The sequence below is a fragment of the Acipenser ruthenus genome, chromosome 3 (genome assembly GCF_902713425.1).
Source record: "Acipenser ruthenus chromosome 3, fAciRut3.2 maternal haplotype, whole genome shotgun sequence".
NCBI classification, from domain to species: Eukaryota; Metazoa; Chordata; class Actinopteri; order Acipenseriformes; family Acipenseridae; genus Acipenser; species Acipenser ruthenus.
This window is the reverse complement of record NC_081191.1, coordinates 35,909,508-35,932,178: the sequence shown is the minus strand read 5'-3', so window position 1 is coordinate 35,932,178 and position 22,671 is coordinate 35,909,508. Positions and strand designations below refer to the sequence as shown.

At 39.8% G+C, this 22,671-nt stretch overlaps 1 protein-coding gene across 3 annotated transcripts in view; it reads left to right on the top strand.

Annotated features, from left to right (window-relative positions):
* The window catches only part of LOC117394436 (DNA topoisomerase 2-beta-like), a 61,395-nt gene that overhangs the window by 22,027 nt on the left and 16,697 nt on the right, over positions 1–22,671 (top strand). For 2 of the 3 annotated variants that reach the window (XM_059012834.1, XM_059012831.1), the window contains exons 4-28: positions 1,087–1,150; positions 1,547–1,692; positions 3,870–3,967; positions 10,312–10,524; positions 10,739–10,912; positions 13,761–13,862; positions 14,089–14,226; positions 14,319–14,457; positions 14,748–14,905; positions 15,353–15,478; positions 15,577–15,687; positions 16,213–16,318; positions 16,457–16,566; positions 16,913–17,005; positions 18,090–18,204; positions 18,486–18,607; positions 18,828–18,976; positions 19,629–19,860; positions 20,165–20,299; positions 20,688–20,888; positions 21,108–21,303; positions 21,429–21,520; positions 21,683–21,835; positions 22,136–22,219; positions 22,353–22,550. In XM_059012834.1, coding sequence (XP_058868817.1) covers positions 1,087–1,150; positions 1,547–1,692; positions 3,870–3,967; positions 10,312–10,524; positions 10,739–10,912; positions 13,761–13,862; positions 14,089–14,226; positions 14,319–14,457; positions 14,748–14,905; positions 15,353–15,478; positions 15,577–15,687; positions 16,213–16,318; positions 16,457–16,566; positions 16,913–17,005; positions 18,090–18,204; positions 18,486–18,607; positions 18,828–18,976; positions 19,629–19,860; positions 20,165–20,299; positions 20,688–20,888; positions 21,108–21,303; positions 21,429–21,520; positions 21,683–21,835; positions 22,136–22,219; positions 22,353–22,550 — 3,455 coding nt within the window. Of the gene's footprint in view, positions 1–1,086; positions 1,151–1,546; positions 1,693–3,869; positions 3,968–10,311; positions 10,525–10,738; positions 10,913–13,760; positions 13,863–14,088; positions 14,227–14,318; positions 14,458–14,747; positions 14,906–15,352; positions 15,479–15,576; positions 15,688–16,212; positions 16,319–16,456; positions 16,567–16,912; positions 17,006–18,089; positions 18,205–18,485; positions 18,608–18,827; positions 18,977–19,628; positions 19,861–20,164; positions 20,300–20,687; positions 20,889–21,107; positions 21,304–21,428; positions 21,521–21,682; positions 21,836–22,135; positions 22,220–22,352; positions 22,555–22,671 lie in introns of all 3 variants that reach the window. The other variant, XM_059012833.1, reaches the window with a different exon arrangement.

Here is a 22,671-nt window from a genome sequence, read left to right as displayed (position 1 = left end):
AAGTTCATATTCATTTTTAAACAACACAATACTAATGTTTTAACTTAGGAAGAGTTCAGAAATCAATATTTGGTGGAATAACCCTGATTTTCAAGCACAGCTTTCATGCGTCTTGGCATGCTCTCCACCAGTCTTACACATTGATGTTGGGTGACTTTATGCCACTCCTGGCGCAAAAATTCAAGCAGCTCGGCTTTGTTTGATGGCTTGTGACCATCCAGCTTCCTCTTGATCACATTCCAGAGGTTTTCAATGGGGTTCAGGTCTGGAGATTGGGCTGGCCATGACAGGGTCTTGATCTGGTGGTCCTCCATCCACACCTTGATTGACCTGGCTGTGTGGCATGGAGCATTGTCCTGCTGGAAAAACCAATCCTCAGAGTTGGGGAAGATTGTCAGAGCAGAAGGAAGCAAGTTTTCTTCCAGGACAACCTTGTACTTGGCATAAAAAAATATGACGGCTCTGTGACAGTATAGGCAATTCACACAGACCCAAATGCAGCATCAGTGCCGGTTCAGAGCCGTCATAACTTGTCTGTGTGAGGGGTATTAGAGGGTAAAATAAAGAGAAAATGTCATACCCAGTCATTCTGCATTGGTAGTAAGTGGATCATATTTGGGGTATCACAGTACTTATGGCAGAGACTGTTCATTAAAATCTCTTGATTTATTTTTTTTTTAAAGAGGAGACCAATTTTATTGAGAAAATAGTCTGAGGTGAAGTTATCCGACAACAAACGCTCCTTCCCCAGATGTACTGCTTTCCTAGAAAGAGGAGAACATTTCGGGGTGCCATTCTACTTGAGATGTGTTGCTCATTCAAATATTTAGCATATTTTTTAGAGGTGATTATCTAGTCAGAGATACCAGGGTATTTAGTAAGGGGTCTGAGTGAGGAAAAATGGTCTTGCTGTAAATCATTTGTTGTTTCCAAACTTGTTAAACATAATTAGTTTTGTGTTTTAGTAAATGTATGTATTCCCATCCTATTTTTGTTTGCTTACATTTGGTACTTCAATCTATTTTGATTTTATGTTTGACAGTTTTGGTTGTGATTCTAAAATCACTTTATTTTTATTTTTTTCAGTAAATGCAGCTGACAATAAACAGAGGGACAAAAACATGTCCTGTATTAAAATAACAATAGACCCGTAAGTAGAATGTATAATCTAACTTTTTGTGAATCCTTTCAGGTCATCCTTACAAAGTTAGGCATCTTCTGAAACTTGGTAAAAATATTTTAAGAAGTTTGTGGGTATACTCTGCCAAAGACACAACTGTCTTTCTTTAATTTATTGACTTAAGAAGGTCTAGTACAGAAAAAATGATTCTGCCACTGGTGTATAGTGAAGTACAGTGCCCATCTACATTTAAAACGTGTTCCATGCTTTTGTAATATTAAATAGGCATATGTTTTTACTAGATTATGTTCTATACACAGTTGATGTAGTTCATGGTGATACTTGGGCACTTGTAGTGGTGCTTGATATCCTTGACGTTGGATAAGTATGTAGCGAATGTACCCTGCCTTGTTTGTTTTTCGGCAGAGAATCAAACATTATCAGCATTTGGAACAATGGTAAAGGCATTCCAGTTGTGGAGCACAAAGATGAGAAAATGTATGTACCTGCTTTGATCTTTGGGCATCTCTTAACATCAAGCAACTATGATGATGATGAGAAAAAGGTTACAGGTAAGAGACAAAAGTATGTTTTGCAGCTGTATTCTTGTGTACAGGTAACAAGTACGCAGATGTAGTGGGGTAGACTGTATAGCACGGAATCAGGTTGGTTTCAGTAACCCCGTAACAGCAAATTAACCATCTGTTTCAACGAAGTACCGTACCTAAAGCTACAAAAAAAAACAAAGCGGGGTGTGAATGTTATTCACATTCCTATAGAGACAACATTGATAGAGCGGCAATATTGTTTCTTCAAGCTGATACTTTATTAATTAGGTTTGAGTTTCAAAGTGCATTTAAACAGCAGGTTTGTTTACTCACAAAGCAAGCTGGCTGTAGTGTCATGTCCCTTTTTTCTCTTTTTGCAAGTTTTCTTTAAGTGTAGGTCATGTAACCCTTTTTCGCCTCTATTTTCACCAACTCGAGTTGCCCATCAACTCGAGTTCTGGGAGAATTCAGACCAATTCGGGCACACTCGAGTTAAACAAACGGAAGTGAAAAGGTTACCTTATCAAGCTGAAAAAAGTTTTCTCTGTGAACGCCAATAAACCAGTGTAGTCTTTCGCCAGTAACATGTAAACATAAGAGCTGTCTGCGTTTTCATGCTCTCAGTTCAGGACTTCATTAACACTAAGCATGGGAGCTGCAACATGCTGTTTCCCATTGTACACTGTACACAATTAAAGGTGCAGTTACCGATTCCATACACAGCTCTTGCAAAATATCTAAAATATAAACATGCCGAGTTCATTGCAGTCATCAGCTGAATAGATTTAACCATTCAGTAGAACGAGGCAACAAACCAACGAGTACAGACATTAAGTTACTGTTTCAGTATCACTTAAGTGTCTTAGCAAGTTGTATTTTATGCAGTTGAATATGGTAGCAAACAACTTGCTCCTAAAGCGGCACCCAACAATTGGATTTGACGACTAAGGAAAGAAGTGTGTCTGGAGCCTTGATATTTTCCAGTACAACATTTTTGTAAACAAAAAACAAAAACTGTTTATTCTTGATAGTGGCGTTTCTAGCAGTGGAATGTTTTACTTTGGTGACGGAAACGCTATTGTTGTGAAATGTACTTATTACTAAAAATGTAAAGAAAATAATTGATTTTACAGGACTGTGAAAAAAAGCAGGCCACTTTAAGTTGTAGCTGTTCATGTAGCTGTTTGTTTTATGTTATCCAAAATGTTCATGGTTATTTGATTAACTTCAGTTGTAGAGCAAGATTGGTTACTGAGAATTAATGGTGTAGAGCAGGGGTGTCAAACATACGGCCCACAGGCCGGATCCGGCCCCCAGAGTGATGTCGTCCGGCCCATGGGCCGTATGTCATAGGACACGGGGAAAAAAAAAATTGCAAAAAAATGAGTGCTGGGACAGATATCCAAATGAACATTTTTTTTTTTTTTTTTTACATGTATTGGAAGGCAAATATACGGCTTAATATACTTTGCTCCAATTCACGGCGACGGCATCATAAGAGTTGCTGTGTATAATGATTTGGTACTGGATTTAATATGCATTCTACAAATCAAATGGTCGAATTTTGCATGTGAGGACAAGTACATTTCATGTGTGATTTTATAGTATTCACACATTGTCAAACGATTTTCAGTAAACTATTTATCATGTGGTTCAAATTCTGTCTCCGATTCGTGACATAAAATGGTGGTGAAAAGTGGACGTTCTACTCTGTTGTGTGTGTGTGTGTGTGTGTGTGTGTGTTGTGGGTTTTTTTTATATGAACAAGAAATGTCATGGACACTGCTGTCGTGAATTCCAAACTTATTACTGCTTGTGCAGGACACTGTATAAAACAAAGGCAGCACAGTGCTCAGTCTCGGACTCCAGGCCCTGTTAAACTCCTGTGCACCAAGGTTGATAGACATAGAAAAAAACATCTGACAGTACGTGAATGCCGCCTGACGAACCTTCGAAGGTTTAGAACTACCTTCGAATTACTGGCTAGTGAATGAACCTTTGAACAGTCCTAGTTTATATACTGGGTATATCGGGTGACCAGGCAAAATTGACAATCATTTATTCAACCTGACCACATTAACCCTCACACTTCTAAATACAGACAGGGGCACCAAGTTTCCCACCAGTGTAGGTGTCACAGTGATATACAATGTTGTAAAAATATGTTTTAATTGTTTTAATTTCCTTTCTTGTTTTTCCAGGTGGAAGAAATGGCTATGGTGCAAAACTTTGTAATATTTTCAGCACCAAATTTACAGTTGAAACCGCATCCAAGGAATACAAACATAGTTTCAAACAGGTAGGTTGAGATGCACACTATTTTGTGGGGGAATGGAAATAAATTGTTGTATGAGATTACATTTAGGTAAATTTATTTTTTTGTTGTTGTTGTTGTTTACGTTTACAAAACAGCTCAATGTATTTATAAAAACAATATGAATTTCCCCCCCAAAAGTTGTGGTGTTGCCAGCATGGATTGATTAGCGGAGTGTTCTAATCTAATGGCTAGCAGTACAGTTGGCACCGCTTTATCGGGACGCCTCAGGAGAAGTAAAAATATCCTGAATAAGTGGCTGTCCCAGTTTAAACAAGAGGCATTTGAGACAACCTTAGTCGCACTTTTTGTGTTTCTGTTTGAAAAAAAGAATGAAATCACATCACATTATGATTAAATGTTAAATACATCATTTAAAATGTCATTTTTTTTTATTCCTCAACAAAGTTAATTGCTGTTTTTTATTTCTACATGAAATGAAAGAATGAAATCACAAGGCGAGGTACCTGCGATGTTGACACGCCAACTTTCTTTGCAACAGCAGCCTGAGAAACCATAGGAGACTCCAGCTCCTTCAAGAGTTCAACGTGGTTTACGCAATTTATGCAAGTCACAGCGTAATCACATACTCACGTACTCACTGCACTGTGCTACGCTAACCTGTCTTGCTCTGAAACGTGATCTCCATTCGTCATTTGAAATACTGTATCCCAGTTAAACTAAGTGATGTCCCAATTAAACAACAAATAATATTGGGCAGAACTGTCTCTGAGTTGTATCCCGTAACACAATTTTTGTTCTTGGGTAGTAAGTGTTATTTCCTAATTGCTTATGCCTCAAAAGTATAGAAAATGGCTATTTTTCCCCACAAACTTTGCTTTTGTGACCAGGACAGTGATATATTGAAATTTACCTATTTCCAATGAGAAAACGGGTGAATTTGTGTCTTTTCGTTCACATAGTCAGAAAAAAATCAACATATGAATCCAAATTAACATGTATTTATACTAAAGTAATACAAAAATGACTACAAAAGATTTAGAAGTGAGTAGTTTTTCGAGATTTACAATTATACTGTAAATCACTTTCATGAATCAGCCCCCAAATGTAGTCTCCCATCATGTTCTCGTTATACTGTCCTTGGTAGCGGCGTTCAAAGTCCAGTGTATCCTGGTGGAAGTGCTCGCCTTGCTCCTCAGAGTACGCTCCCATGTTCTCCTTGAATTTATCAAGATGAGCATCAAGGATATGGACTTTGAGGGACATCCTACAGCCCATTGTGCCGTAGTTCTTCACCAGAGTCTCAACCAGCTCCACATAGTTTTCGGCCTTGTGATTGCCCAGGAAGCCCCGAACCACTGCGACAAAGCTGTTCCAAGCCGCTTTCTCCTTACTAGTGAGCTTCTTGGGGAATTCATTGCACTCCAGGATCTTCTTTATCTGTGGTCCGACGAAGACACCGGCTTTGACCTTTGCCTCAGACAGCTTAGGGAAGAAGTCTTGAAGGTACTTGAAGGCTGCCGACTCCTTATCTAGAGCTCTGACAAATTGTTTCATAAGGCCCAATTTGATGTGCAGTGGTGGCATCAGCACCTTCCGGGGGTCCACCAGTGGCTCCCACTTGACGTTGTTCCTCCCCACAGAGAACTCGGTCCGCTGTGGCCAGTCCCGCCTGTGGTAGTGCGCCTTGGTGTCCCTGCTGTCCCAAAGGCAAAGGTAGCAGGGAAACTTGGTAAAACCGCCTTGGAGACCCATCAGGAATGCCACCATTTCAGCCTCTTGATGCCATCTCAGAAAAATGCAGATATGTATCCACTTAGGCAGCTGGAACTAAACTGAACTGGTGGGCTTAAGGCCCCTGTATTTATACTACTATTTATATTACTGGAAAGTTCTAGAAAGTTCTAGAAGTTACTCCGTTTACTCAGCACTGAATCTATCTGGAATGTTCTGGAAAATTAGGTAAATTTCAAAATATCACTGTCCTGGTCACAAAAGCAAAGTTTGTGGGGAATAATAGCCATGTTCTATACTTTTGAGGCATAAGCAATTAGGAAATAACACTTAATACCCAGGAACCAAAAAAAAAAAAATTTGTTACATGGTGTTATCAGTATCCCGATTAGGCGGTGCCAACTGTAGTTTGCTTAACTTTTAGTTTTAGACTGTGCCAAGTTCTTGAAATAGTGTTGCTCTACTCTGCCACAAGATACAGTTTTAGCACCCAACAAACATTCAGCTCTGATGGGGGAAGAAGAGTTTATAAAGTAGGGGTGCATAGATTTTAAGATTTTTTTTGGCCGATACTGGTAGCCGATGATAACCCACTGTAACAGGGCGAGCAGCCCTGTACATTGTTTATTTATTTTTAGATCGGGGTCTCCCCCTCCGCCCCTGTGCAGAGTGTTTTGTATTATTTATTTAGTTTTATTGTATTATATTTAAAACGGCGCCCGCGCCACTGCACAATACCTTTTTGTTGTTGTGGTCCCTTCTTCTGCCGTGACGTCAGACCACTCAGCCATTCCTGCCACACGTGGTGTCCTGCGTGGGATTGCAGCGCCTCCAGGACGCAGGCAGAAGAGGCTACTGCAGGTTTTTTCGTTTTTTTTCGTTTTTGTGTGTGGAGAAAAGGAGAGTGAAGAGGAGGATGGGAGGAAGGAAGATGGGAGGAAGAAGGAGGATGAGGAGACAGCAGCCGCTGCAGCAACAACAGCAGGCACAGGAGGAGATGAGCTGGGAAGCCCTCCTCCATAGCATAAGCCAGCTGAGTTGTTGCTGCATCTGTGGGGAGCGGGGGCATTTCCCAGTTAATTGCCCCCTCCCTGAAGACTGGGATTACAGCTGCTGGAGGGGAGACAAGAGGGAGGAGTTGGTGCGTCCTGCGCCTGAGTGGGAGGAGCCCGAACGTCCTGAACTGGAATGGGAGGAGCCCGAATGTCCTGCGCCTGAGTGGGAGGAGCCCGAACGTCCTGCGCCTAAAAGGGAGGAGCCCGAACGTCCTACGCCTAAAAGGGAGGAGCCCGAACGTCCTGCGCCTAAAAGGGAGGAGCCCGAACGTCCTGCGCCTAAAAGGGAGGAGCCCGAACGTCCTGCGCCTAAAAGGGAGGAGCCCGAACGTCCTGCGCCTAAAAGGGAGGAGTCGGTGCGTCCACGGCCCAAGAGGGGGGAGTCGGTGCGTCCACGGCCCAAGAGGGGGGAGTCGGTGCGTCCACGGCCCAAGAGGGGGGAGTCGGTGCGTCCACGGCCCAAGAAGGGGAAGGCCGAAGGTCCACAGCCCAGGTACCTGCCAGCAGAGGGAGAGTTCCTGCTGGTGCCACCTCCGTCTCCATGGGAGGACTGTGAGTCGCTCCCACCTCCGCCAGCAGAGGGAGCATACCTGCTGGTTCCACCTCCACCGTCGTGGGAGGACGACGTGTCGCTCCCACCACCAGCAGAGGGAGCATACCTGCTGGTGCCACCTCCGTCTCCGTGGGAGGACGACATGTCACTCCCACCACCACCACCAGCAGAGGGAGCATGCCTGCTGGTTCCGCTTCCACCACCGCCAGCAGAGGGAACATGCCTGCTGGTTTCCCTGGTGCAGCCAGAAGGGGAGGAGCCGCCTTCGCTGCCAGAAGGGGAGGAGCCGCCTTGGCCGCCTGAAGGGGAGGAAGCCCTGCCGCCTTGGCCGCCAGAAGGGGAGGAAGCCCTGCCGCCCTGGCCGCCAGAAGGGGAGGAGCCCCTGCCGCCCTGGCCGCCAGAAGGGGAGGAGCCCCTGCCGCCCTGGCCGCCAGAAGGGGAGGAGCCCCTGCCGCCCTGGCCGCCAGAAGGGGAGGAGCCCCTGCCGCCCTGGCCGCCAGAAGGGGAGGAGCCCCTGCCGCCCTGGCCGCCAGAAGGGGAGGAGCCCCTGCCGCCCTGGCCGCCAGAAGAGGAGGAGCCCCTGCCGCCTTGTCCGCCAGAAGAGGAGGAGCCCCTGCCGCCTTTACTGTCAAGAGGAGAGGAGCAGGAGCTACCTCAACCTCCACCACCACCACCATTGGGAGAAGTGGAGCTCCTGCTGCCGCCTTCATGGCCAGGGGCTCCCCTCCCGCCGTCGGAATCGCCTAGGGTCGCCTGTGTCTCCCTTGCATCTCCTAGGGTTGCTGCCGGTCCTGCGTCGCCTCCCGAGGGTCCGCTGCCGTCGCCTCCCGAGGGTCCGCTGCCGCTGCCGTCGCCTCCCGAGGGTCCGCTGCCGTCGCCTCCCGGGGGTCCGCTGCCGCTGCCGTCGCCTCCCGAGGGTCCACTGCCGTCGCCTCCCGAGGGTCCGCTGCCGTCGCCTGGGGTCTCCAGGGATCCTGCTTCACCTGGGGTCCCTACACTGTGGTCGGAGCCCCACGGAGGGGAGCTGCCGGCCATCAAGAAAGGGGGGGAGGTCAGGAGACCAGCTCCCCCAGCCGCACTTTCGCGGCCAGAGGTCATGTGGTCGGAGCCCCACGGAGGGGAGCTGCCGTCCATCAAAAAAGGGGGGGAGGTCAGGAGACCAGCTCCCCCAGCCGCACTTTCGCGGCAGGAGAGAGTGTGGAGGGAGCCCCGGAAGAGGGAGCTGCCGGCCACGAAAAATTGGGGGGTGCCGGAGATTCCACCATGGCCACCCCCCGGAAACAACCTGCTTCCCCCTCTTCCGGGACATTGAGACTGAGGGGGGAGGTGGCCGTTGGGGCCATGTGTGCTTCGCATAAGGAGGGGGATATGTAACAGGGCGAGCAGCCCTGTACATTGTTTATTTATTTTTAGATCGGGGTCTCCCCCTCCGCCCCTGTGCAGAGTGTTTTGTATTATTTATTTAGTTTTATTGTATTATATTTAAAACGGCGCCCGCGCCACTGCACAATACCTTTTTGTTGTTGTGGTCCCTTCTTCTGCCGTGACGTCAGACCACTCAGCCATTCCTGCCACACCCACCCAATATCAGCCGATACGGATTCCGATGCTGATAACGTATAGATACAGTAGTGCATGTATTCTAATTCACACGACTGTTTATAATTACAGATGACAACAATTAACAGGTATTGTTCACTGCATTTATTTCTAAAAATGAATACCAAGGGTAGTAAAAGATAGTGAAATTGTAATCAGCTACTTGCTGATAGTGATTTTATGCTGTATAAACCTATTACAACAGTCACACATAATCACATTGTGTATTACTGCTTGTAGTAAAACATACATTTACATTAACTTATATTTAGAAGTTGTCAAACTGTAATTTTGATTCCTACTTAGTGTAAAGTAGTAAGTATATAGATAAGTTTATGCATTGCAAAACAGATTTGCTTTTTTTATTATATATACACTGCTTAAATGCTGCCAAATTTAAATTCACGGCTATAATTTAACAAAACAAAATGAAACATGAAATATAAAATTTCTGCTTTAAAATGCCACGTATACACGAATCCAGGATAAAATCCTGCATAAAATCCTGTGCCTCTTCTCATCTACAACATGTGAAGCAGCACTCAATAAATGCTCGCTGTCAACACAGCTGCTCGCTGTCAAATACACTTTATTGCAGCTTTAGCCAAATTTGGCAAAGAGCAACGTGTGCTGCATATGAGGCTAGTAAATTCCTGTGACAGGATTCTTGCGACATAGTGCGTGCACGTCAAACAAAACCTTGTATTTTACTGTATGCGATGAAGTTAGGATACAGTAAATATCGGTGTGCATAATCGGCAGATTGTGTAATTTGATCCTTGATAAAATTGTCTGCAGCTGCAATGCAATGTTCCTACTATGTCAAGGCATTTGTTGCCAGCCGTTGGTCTTGGCATTGGTTCGTGGATCTGGGATGTCCACTCTGCAGCCTGTTGTGTGTGTTTGCTGCTATTATGCTTATAAACTGATCAGTAGTATATTAATATACCTGTATCTTCTGCTTCTGATCAGTAGTATTTAAAAAATCTATATGTTTGTTGTTTTAGGAAAATAAGGGCAAAAGGTTGAAAACTATGGGATCTATTCGCAAAACATAGACTGTTTCAAAAACAGTTGATATTGATTCATTTTGATCATGGTTGCTGTTCATGAAACCCTTTTCAACAGTTTGAGAGGGTTTATTAGTTATTTCAAAGCATTGTTTAACATTTATGAACACTTAACAGTCCTTCAATTTCAAAATAAATTGAAAACTTGAAACCATCCTTAAAATGCTGTGAAGGTGGCTTTGCATAACTTTTTTTTTTTTGTTTTGCATAGAAAAAATAAATGTGTATCACATTTCTTTGATTGTTGCTTTGGAATATTAAACCTGAACATCTGTTTTCTGTTGAATATTGTTGCTTGCATATTTACAGAAATACCAGCTTTTAATGTTTTTGTTTTTGTTTTTGTTTTTGTTAAAGATCTGGTTGAACAATATGACAAAAACCAGCGAACCAAAAATTAAATACTTTGATGGGGATGATTACACCTGCATTACATTCCAGCCGGACTTGCCAAAGTTTAAGATGGAGAAACTGGATAAAGATACTGTAGCGATCCTGACAAGGAGAGCTTATGATATTGCTGGGTCTTGTAAAGGAGTCAAAGTCATTTTCAATGGAAAGAAACTGCCTGTGAGTGTATTCTTCTTTTCTTAAAATAATAATGTTACTTTTACTTTTGACTGATTTTAAGTTGATGTGTATTGTATGATTACCGTAAATAAGAGCTTGATTGTTTTATGGGCCCCCTAGCAGAAGTGGCTATGACAGTGGAATTTTACTGTTACCTGATTGGGCGACTACAGTATACATCATGATTTAGAATACATTACTGCTTATTTTCCAGGTCAATGGATTCCGTAGCTACGTAGATCTGTACGTAAAGGACAAGCTGGATGAGACCGGCGTTGCACTGAAGGTGGTAAACGAGACTGTGAATGACAGATGGGAAGTGTGTCTCACAATGAGTGAGAAAGGCTTTCAGCAAATCAGCTTTGTAAATAGCATTGCCACCACAAAGGTAAGGGCATCACTGTTGAGTATACTGTTTGTTGATTGAGTGTGTATATAGTAGTGCTATAATACAAAATTCTGATGTTCATATTCGCTAGAAATGACAAAAATAACTCCCACTTATTTAGTAAGAGGTTAAAGAAAGGGGCTTGTAACCAGGAGGTCCCCGGTTCAAATCCCACCTCATCCACTGACTCATTGTGTGACCCTGAGCAAGTCACTTAACCTCCTTGTGCTCCGTCTTTCGGGTGAGACGTAATTGTAAGTGACTCTGCAGTTGATGCATCGTTCACACACCCTAGTCTCTGTAAGTCGCCTTGGATAAAGGCGTCTGCTAAATAAACAAATAATAATAATAATACCGCCTCACCAGAAGTTTCACGACAATGGCAAATGAAAAAGAGCTCTGTGTGATATGTGAGATTTAAAAATAAAAAATACACAAGATCAACACTGCAGCTCTTGAGCCTATTTAAAAGTTTTAGACAGCAAAAAGTAAACAAACCAGATTATGCGCTCGAAAGCATAGTAATCTCTGTGGAAGGCCACCTGGGTCAAAAGCATTGTGCTGCTTTAGAGCGAGTCAGAATCTCATGGACTCACTTAAACAGTGCCCAACTTGCTGGAAATGTTGTTGTGTAGTGATTTGAATATATATTGTATATATTATATATTTTTTGTTGCGACTTTATGTGGAATGTAATAAACGAGAACCAAAATGGTGTTTTTTTTCCCCCCTTCATTTTACAATGCCATTTTCACGTTTTTGTTTTTTTTGAAGTATTTAAAGATCAATTTCAGCTTGTTTGCTTGTTCAGCTACAAAAAGACACAAGAAAACCTTATGAAAACGTGTATGGCCAGGGTTTACTGTGAAGAAACGAATGAAAGAGGAATGAAAAAAAAGTAAAATTAATAAAATGCGGTGTCAACTTTATGTGCTACTTATTTCAGGAATAAACAAAACAATGTTTAACTTGGGGCAGCAGTGTGGAGTAGTGGTTAGGGCTCTGGACTCTTGGCTGAAGGGTTGTGGGTTCAATCCCAGGTGGGGGACACTGCTGCTGTACCCTTGACCAAGGTACATTACCTAGATTGCTCCACTAAAAACCCAACTGTATAAATGGGTAACTGTATGTAAAAATAATGCGATATCTTGTAACAATTGTAAGTCGCCCTGGATAAGGGCGTCTGCTAATAAATAAATAATAATAATAATAAATACTTGAACTGGTATTTGGCATCCTTTGTTTTGTAGATAAATCACTGGAGTAAAGTTAAGGCCTACACAACATATTCTTTACTCCTGGGATATTTTTCTACTTTAATGTGTTACATATTGTAACGTCTTGCTGTAAAATAAACGCACACACAAGTTTCCAAGTTCAAATTTCATGATGTGGTTTCATCCTTCTTTATATTTGTATGCAACAAAAAATCTGCCTAACTATGCATCCAGTATATGTTGTGGCTTTTGATGTCTTCAGGAGGTAAACAGGAAGCATCAAAAACATTTATTAAATGTTGAAGTGAAAAACTTCACAAAAATAGCATACAGCTGCCATTTGTACATTGTTTTTATAATACAAAATAAGTAAAACCATACCCAATAATCTAGGCAACTAGAGAGCCTACATCAGATGTCTAGCCTATCCTTCTTCATCCTTCTCCTCACATTAACATGTTCTCCCCCTTTTTATACCTGCTACCATATTACAATTTTTTTAAAACTAAAAGCCAAGTATCACTAGTTAATTTTACCAAAATAATTAGTAAAATATCTTACCTTTTTATTTATTTATTTCTTTATTTCTTTATTTCTACTCTTCCTACGTCCAAAAGAAAATGGACTGCCCCTTGCTAAAAGTTTCCATAAGTATAGTAAGTAGCCGCTGCCCCTGCCCTTGCCGAAATGGTCACCTGTCCACGAAGGTGTCCACAGAGAAACTCCCTATCTCCCTGGTACAGGTCAGTTTGCTTTTTAAATTTGGAATCGCCAATTATTTTTCTGATTTTTCTCCCCAATTTGAAATGCCCAATTAATTTTATTTTAACCCGGCTCACCGATGCCACCCCCACGCTGACTCGGGAGAGACGAAGACGGACACACGTGTCCTCCGAAATGTGCGCCATCAGTCGTCCGCTTCTTTTCACTCTGCAGACCTGCCATGCAGCCACCTCGGTGCTACAGCGTCGGAAGACCACGCAGATTTGGGCAACTTACAGGCAGACCCGCAGGCGTCTGGCCAGTCCACAGGGGTCGCTGGTGCGCGGTGAGCAGAGGACACCCTGGCCTACCCCACTCGGGCGGTGCTCGGCCAACTGTGTGCCGCCACCTGGGAGCTGCCATCCACGGTCGGCAGTGGAATAGCCTGGACTCAAACCGACGACCTCCAGGCGGAGTGCCATTTCCGGATGCGCCACTCGGGAGCCCACTCTTCTTTCTTTTTTAAATGTCTCTCAAAGTTAATGTGCTTCATTTTTTGTGCTTCTGTTTTGGTCAACAAATTATTTAAAAAAATGCAGTGCTCACACGAGACGGAGTATTAAACAAATCTAAAGCAGGAATCAACTTGTTAACAAACAATAACGTACAGCCCATTACATTCCTATAAGCTCTGTGGCGCACTATTATGGAAAAATAAAGTATTGTTTTTACACTTCAAGCTTCAAGTACCAGGGGCATATTCCATGGAACCCACTGTATGTGCAAATGGTTACATTTATTACACAGCTATAGAAAACTAAGATTATATTTAGAAAGGTATTTCCTTACTAAATGTATATATCTTTTGTGTGCTATTGCTTTTGTCATGAATTACTTTTAACAATATGTTTTGTTTTGTTTTATTTTAGGGTGGCAGACACGTTGATTATGTGGTTGATCAGATTGTTAGTAAGCTCATTGAAGTTGTGAAAAAGAAGAACAAAGCAGGAGTTTCAGTCAAACCTTTTCAGGTTTGTAAAATATTTTAAAAATGAGGAGGTATTTTAGACAAGTATCCCAGCACTTTATGTTGAAAAACAAGTTTGAAATTACTCTTCCGGTAAATTGTCTGAATGACCCAGAAATAACAACTTCCTTCGGCTTTTTCTTTTTTGGAACCAGTTTATTGAAACTAACACATCTGTTTTGTATTACAAATATTGAGAGAGATTTCCATTTGCATTCACAATTCAACAGGTAAAGAATCACATCTGGGTTTTTGTCAATGCACTGATTGAAAACCCAACCTTTGATTCCCAAACAAAGGAGAACATGACTCTCCAAACCAAAAGCTTTGGGTCCAAGTGTCCGCTTTCAGAGAAATTCATTAGATCGGTAGGTACTCTTTTAAAAATATTTAAAAATTTGACATTTAAAATAAATGAAAGGAAAGTTCTATAACACACCTTCATATTTTCATATGGCAGGCAACTAATTGTGGCATTGTTGAAAGCATCCTCAACTGGGTAAAATTCAAGGCCCAAACACAACTGAACAAAAAATGTTCTTCAGTGAAATACAGCAAAATTAAAGGTATCCCAAAACTTGATGATGCCAATGATGCTGGTAAGTTTTCAGTGTCCATAATGATTGGGCATATTACCATTCATACATAATCCTGCATAAAGTTGCTTTCAGTTACTTGAATGAAAAAGCAAAATGTGTAGGCCAGCTGCAGTCTAAACCTTATTTTACACATTTCCAATTGTTGCTATACAAGAGCATCTTTTAAAATGCAACTCCTAAATGTTTTATAAGGACCAAACACAATTTTTTGTTTTGTGTTAAAATACTTTTGTAATTTCTCTTTATTTATTTATTTATTTATTTATTTATTTATTTATTTATTTAAATAGGGGGCAAGCATTCCACTGACTGCACACTCATTCTGACTGAAGGAGATTCAGCCAAATCCTTAGCGGTGTCAGGTTTGGCTGTCATTGGGCGGGATCGGTACGGAGTCTTTCCACTTAGGGGTAAAATCCTAAATGTTCGAGAAGCATCTCACAAGCAGGTATGCTAAAGAATTGGAAAAAGTTAACCTTACCTATTTACGTATTCCACGTTTCTTTATTATTATTATTATTATTTATTTCTTAGCAGACGCCCTTATCCAGGGCGACTTACAATTGTTACAAGATATCACATTATTTTTACATACAATTACCCATTTTACAGTTGGGTTTTTACTGGAGCAATCTAGGTAAAGTACCTTGCTCAAGGGTACAGCAGCAGTGTCCCCACTGGGGATTGAACCCACAACCCTCTGGTCAAGAGTCCAGAGCCCTAACCACTACTCCACACTGCTGCCCAGGCTAGAGACATTGTTTACTTTGGCATAACAAAGTGACCATACAGTACTTTTTATGTTTTCTAATACCAATGCTATTTGTCCATGTCATGCCTATGTTCTGTGTTTTTATTTTTATTACATAATGTGTATATTTTATATGTATTTTAGATTATGGAAAATGCAGAAATCAACAACATTATCAAAATAGTTGGTCTGCAGTACAAGAAAAGCTATGATGATCCAGAGTCTCTAAGAACACTCCGCTATGGAAAGATTATGATCATGACTGATCAGGTTAGTGTGTTTTTGTTTGTTTTGTCTTTTTGTTTTTTAGGGGTGGAGGATTATGGTGCTGCTGATCTTAGACATTGCTTTCTGTTTATGTATGCTAGGATCAAGATGGCTCTCACATCAAAGGTTTACTCATCAACTTCTTCCATCACAACTGGCCGTCTCTGCTTAGGCACAGCTTCTTGGAAGAGTTTATCACTCCAATTGTAAAGGTAGGAAGCACCATTATAATGTTCTCTTAGTAGTTAGAAAGCTATGTTTTCAGATACATTTAGCAACAATTCTGCAGGTGCTATGTGCTGTTATTTTGTTCTTGTAAGGTGCTATCTGTTTTGAGGTGATAACGAGACGTGCCATATCCTTTAAGGCATGGGTTCCCAACGTTTTTTTTTTTTTTTTTTTATATACCTGAGGCCCACCTGTTCAGCTGCATTAGGCACTGTGGACCACTATTGGCATTTAAGAAAAATGACAAATTAAAAAAAAAATTTAAACCTGTAACTGTAAATTTATTTATTTTTTTCATTTGAACCTTCTTTTTTCTTCACTAGTATTTGATTGTTGCTTTTCGCTGATCTATATATAAAATACATAGAATGTCGCTGCTCCTGCGGCCCACAGTTTGGGAACCCCTGCTTTTTAAGGGATTCAAAGAGCTAACTATAAACATTTCAAAATGTCGACCCTGCCAAAATGTTTGCATCTATTGTAGTTTAACATCTATTTTCATTTTTTAGGCCACCAAAAATAAACAAGAGTTGGCATTCTACAGCATACCTGAGTTTGACGAATGGAAGAAGCAGACAGAAAACTACAAAACATGGCACATAAAATACTACAAAGGTTACAATGATTATTATTTTTTTTTTTAAATCTTCTATTGTATGAGTATTTCAATTCTGAAGTAGTAGTTAGTTTTATAGTAGATTAATATGTTACAGCTACCAAATGTGAAGAATTGTGTGTCTTATCCATTTACAGGTCTGGGTACCAGCACGGGAAAAGAAGCAAAAGAGTATTTTGCAGATATGGACAGGCACAGGATCATGTTTAAATATGCTGGTCCTGAAGATGATGCTGCCATAACTCTGGTATTTGGGGGTGGGGGGAGGAGATCTAGTGGAGGTTCCCATACATATGTATGTCACACTTTTGTATGTGTACCTATAGAACTTCTTCTCCAACAGATATGATACATACATATCATACTTTACGTTTGTACATTTATACAGGGATCTCCTTTTTCATGTTGTTGTTATTTTAAAATTACAGCCATGTTTATATTTACTGAAGAGACGCTATTAAAAAATTCACTGGGCTATGTTACACTAGTTATTATGCAGTGTACATGTATATTTCAAGAAGCAAACTTGTTTTTCCTATGGAAGAAAAAGGTAATCTCGTTTGTGTTGAAATGTTTCTGTTTCTGTGTGGCAGGCCTTCAGTAAAAAGAAAACAGATGACAGAAAAGAGTGGCTAACAAACTTCATGGAAGATAGGCGGCAACGGAGGATGCATGGCTTGCCAGAGGTAAGTGGGCTTGGAATATAAATTGTATTTAGGGTTTCTGTTTTTGGTTTTTATTAATTTCATTTTTTGATGCTTATATTTTTTTAGCTATTTGAGTTTTATGTAAATTGTTGTGTTTTCGGGGCTTTTGCTTTTTATATACTGTATGAAATTATTGTTTTTGTTACTTTCCAAAATGCTTGGGTGTTTTTTTCTGTCAAAATATGATGTATAGTAGTAACTCGACAGTACTTGCACATCTTAAATTGTACCTTTTTTCCTTTGCTGTCTTCAACAATGAAATCCTTGTGGTCACGGGCACATTCTTCTGGGGTTTATGTGTGTAGGCATTATTTGCCACAATTTGCAATTCTGTTTTAAATACTCCGTATCGTAACTGTAATACAGCTTTTAAATCCTGTGAAAAAGCCTCCATACCTAATTGTAATCTCACTTTAAATCTCGCAAGCAGAGTAGAAATGTAGGAATGTGCTGTCACTCAATAGTTGGGGTGGGTTTAAAGTATTCAGAATTAATCACTGATAGATAGAAGTCAGGAACGAGGGATGTTTGCCCAACTACACTGGGAAAGGTAGTTTTGTTTAGGTTTTTTTTTTTTTTTTTATGGGAAAGGGGTGGCCAATGTGAACTGAGTAACCAGTTCCACTGTTTCTCTGATGTTTTTTGGCTATACACAGATTTTATTTATTTTTTTAAAAATGGGGGGTGTTTTATCGTTTTTTCTTCGATCAAAACTGAAAACCAGAAGCCCTAATTATATTAAACGTTTAGGTTTGTGCAATAACCATAATTTTTGTTGAATGACAATTTGTTGTGCACAGACAAGAGGGTTTTATTTTTAGACATATGAGCCTTCTTTAAAAATTGACTTACTTAAAATTTTAATAAGCCTTACTAGCCCTAGGGGCCGTGTGTCTGTTGTCAGGGCAGGCAGTCAATATGCTTTGTAAAAAAATAATTATAGGAAAAGAGGCTACGAATATGGCATTTTATGAGACCTTGAATGAGTGGTGCTAACCCAGTTGTTATGCTTTAGGGATTTGCCAAATGAAATATGTTGCATTTAAAATTATTTTCTCTACAGCAATATCTTTATGGTACACAAACAAAACACCTAACCTACAATGACTTCATTAACAAGGAACTGATTCTGTTTTCAAACTCTGATAACGAAAGGTCGATTCCATCTCTTGTCGATGGTAAGAGTTTATTTTCCTCAATATATTGTATCACACTATTTCATCTTCACCTCAGTTTACTGTTACGTTTATTGAAAATGCACTAGATAACACAATTAAACAATGATTATGGTATAATAAAACTGGCATTATAGCCATTATCCTGCTGTGTTGATGTGTTTGCTGGGTTCAATACCACAAAGAATGATCAGCAATAAGTTTGACTACACTCGTGGCATGCCGCTGGTTAAAAGCCTACTTTTGCTTTCTGGCTTTCAGTACATTTTTCTTGTTTTTTAAAGGTCTGAAACCTGGTCAAAGGAAAGTCTTATTCACTTGCCTCAAAAGAAATGACAAACGAGAAGTTAAAGTTGCTCAGCTCGCTGGGTCTGTCGCTGAAATGTCAGCATATCATCATGGTGAGGTAGGTATAATTCAGCACAACCCCCCCACCTCCATAAAAAAAAAATATATATATATATATATGATGTGTGTGTGTGTGTGTGTGTGTGTGTGTGTGTGTGTGTGTGTATATATATATATATATATATATATATATATATATAATATTTTTTTTTTTAAACAAATTAATTTATATACAATATGGGTAAACCACATTTCTTTATTTTATTTATTTAATGCAGCAAGCTTTGATGATGACTATTGTGAACTTGGCTCAGAACTTTGTTGGAAGCAACAATGTGAACATTCTGCAGCCCCTTGGTCAGTTTGGGACTAGGATTAATGGTGGCAAGGATGCTGCCAGTCCTCGTTACATCTTCACATTGCTAAGGTAACAATTTTATTATCCAGGGCTGCTGTTCTGTGTAAAAATCATTCTGAAATTTGTTTGTCAATCAAGAAATTAATTCCAAAAATACAGTACGTTTGTTAATACAGTATTCTAGGAATGAGTCGGCATACTGGTTTTGCGGTTTAGGTACATTACTGCATTGACATAGTCCCTGTTGTCCTATACCGCATATTGTTATTGTTATACAGTGGTTAATGGTATGTTTGTGTTCCAATGAACCTATACACTTCTAATTACTGTACAAAGAGAGGGGGCATATTAAACAAATGTAAAGCAACACTTAACATGCTACTGCAACACTAAACATAATTTCCAAATTCTGATACCCTGAAAATTATTTCTTGCATCATACATAAAACATTTGGAATGGAAACCATTTTACTGTAAAACCACAGGATTTGGGTTAGTGGATATTTAATCAGTGGGCAAATGAAACTGGTTCTCGTGAAAAACAGCAAATTGGACAAAGGTCAGAATAAGGAGTCAATCTATGTACTTGGTTTATTTTTAAGCAGTAGATTTAAATGATTGTAAATACACTGAGGTAAGTGTTTCGCTGTGTTGCACTTTTTTTCATGGGTTGCTTTAATTTGGAAATAAATGTTTTTAAAAAAAAATCATTTTCTCTTAGTTCTTTGTCAAGGTTGCTGTTTCCAGCGGTGGATTCTAATTTACTCAAGTTCCTTTATGATGATAACCAAAAAGTTGAGCCAGAGTGGTACATTCCTATCATTCCTATGGTGCTAGTAAATGGAGCAGAAGGTATCGGCACAGGATGGGCTTGCAAAATCCCTAACTACGACCCCAGAGAGATTGTGAACAACATCAACCGATTGCTTGACAACCAGGAACCGCTACCAATGGTAACGTTACATTTTCCTAACTATAACAATTTGTGCTTCTTACAGCTGTTGGGTAGATGCTAAAGAAGATCTGAGAGATGTATAGTTGATGTGCTGTCAAAGTACTGTATTTATTAACTACAAACAGGGATATTACAGTATTTTGGTTTATGACTATCCTATAATCACATAAATGGAAAGTTGTCACCGTTGAGTCTGTCAAACAGCAAGTCCATAGGAATTGTCAACTGGCAGCAGTATATTTGTAGTGTAATTCATGTTCAAAAACCTTTTTGATGTGACTTGTTTTTCTTTCACCTAACAGCTTCCTAGTTACAAGAACTTTAAAGGGACTATCCATGAATTGGGTCAAAATCAATACATGGTCAGTGGGGAAATCATTGTGGTGGACAAAAATACAATAGAGATCACAGAACTTCCAGTTAGAACATGGACACAGGTAACTGGGATATGTTTTGAAAAATAAATATATATATATATTTTTTCTAAACACATTGGAATTATACAAATGTATATGCATTTGTTTTGGATGTGTTTTATATTTTTGTGAGTGTATAATGGTTTGAAACGTGCTGGCATGGTACTGCATATGTTTATAATAAAGTAAAATTAAGCCAAAAAAGTTACCTAAAGTTGGAGAAGCATCAAATTGGAGTTGGAAATATTTAAACTTTTAGAGCAGTGGTTCTCATTTTTTTAAATTTATTTATTTTTTAAATAAAGGTGTATTTTCAAAGCTGCTTCTGTAACATATATATATATATTTTTAAATCCTTTTAGTTTTAATAAACCTTTGTTTTAATTCTACATTAACATTTTATCTTTAGACATACAAAGAAACAGTTCTTGAGCCAATGTTTACTGGAACAGAGAAGACTCCAGCTTTAATAAGTGACTACAAGGAGTATCACACTGACACAACAGTCAAATTTGTGGTACGAATGACAGAGGAGAAACTAGCTCAAGCAGAAGCTGCAGGACTCCATAAAGTCTTCAAACTCCAGTCGAGTCTAACGTGCAACTCCATGGCAAGTGTCATAAATTCTTGTTTTAGATTTGTTGACTACTAGAAAAACCTGTATTTTGACTTTTTGCTTTTTTACAAATTGTTTAATCGATTGTAAATATAAATTGCTTCTATTTTTCCCTTGTGTGGTACACTTTATATAAACATGATCGTAAACATGACTATATAATAATGAATATGCCATCAAACATCTTACCAGTTGCATTAACTTTTCTTCTAGGTGCTTTTTGACCATATGGGATGTATGAAGAAATATGAAACAGTGCTAGACATTTTGAAGGAATTCTTTGAATTGAGGTTGCATTACTATAAGTTACGAAAAGACTGGCTTGTAGGAATGCTCGGAGCAGAGTCTGCCAAACTTTCCAACCAGGCACGGTTTGTCCTAGAGAAGATTGAGGGAAAAATCTCCATTGGTAAAAACAATTATTTCATGGGGGGGGGGGGTTATCTGTTTATGTTTCTGGCTCTGTTAAATATTTCTTAATGCATCAGCACTATGATAACAATATTTACCAATGCACTGTTCGCTTCCTTCTAGAAAATAAATCAAAGAGGGATCTAATTCGGATGCTTGTTCAGAAGGGCTATGAATCTGATCCTGTAACGGCCTGGAATAAAGCACAAGAAAAGGTCATTTTACCTATTTTTATAGATCTTCCATATTACATTGGTTTTCAGAAAACTCGTTTGCATTATATTATGGAAGAGTAACTGCTTTTTTAAAAAAAAGGTATCTTTTGTGACATAACCTAAACATTTTTTATTTTTATTTATTTCTACAATTTCGTTCAGTTGCTGGAAGATAATGCAGATGATGACGATGATACAAGCTCCATTGACTCCGGCTCAACCTCTGGGCCTAATTTTAATTACATCCTAAGTATGCCTTTGTGGTGCCTCACTAAAGAGAAAGTACAGGAGCTCTTAAAACAGAGAGATACTAAGGTAAATGATTTGTAATCATTCTAACTTTGATTTAGTTTTTAATGATGGAACATCATGGAGGGGCGTCATAGAAAGTGGCTGTTCATATTTTGATGGTCCATGTTCTAGGAAAACACTGCAGTTAGCTCTGTCACCGTTAGCGCTGACCCAATATGTGTTACATTTATTTTTTTAACATACCTTTAGAGAACAGCTTATCCAATTGTGATTATACTTTGTAAGTTTTTTAGTAATATTGCTATGCCAGGGTATGTTACTGATTTTATTATGTGTTTTATACTAATTAACTTCTCTGTACAGAAAATGGAGCTTGATGACCTCGAAAGAAAAACTCCATGTGATCTTTGGAAGGAAGACTTGGCAGCATTTGTTGAAGAACTTGATGTACGTGCTTTTCACAACGTTCACCTTTGTACTTTATATGAAGGTCTGCAGCTGCTGCAAAGCGGGGAGCATTATACTAAAATGATGCTTTCTGTCCATCCATATTGAATTGAATTTTTTTTTTTTCTTGTAGCGAGTGGAAGCCCAAGAAAAGGAGGACATGATGGCTGGAAAAGCTGCAAAGCTAGTAAAAGGGAAAGTAGGCAAACCTAAAATAAAGAAATTACAGCTGGAAGAGACGTTGCCTTCACCGTATGGACGCAGAATTGTGCCCCAGATTACTCAAGCCATGAAAGCAGACGCATCCAGAAAGATGACTAAAAAGAAAAAGGCAAGTAACCTTTAGGTTTTTGTGTTTTTTTTAGCACTTCCTCAGTGGCAATACAGTGCAGTCTGTTTATAAGAATCGCTGATATAAGAACCAACCGCATATAGTGATCAAAACCACTGGG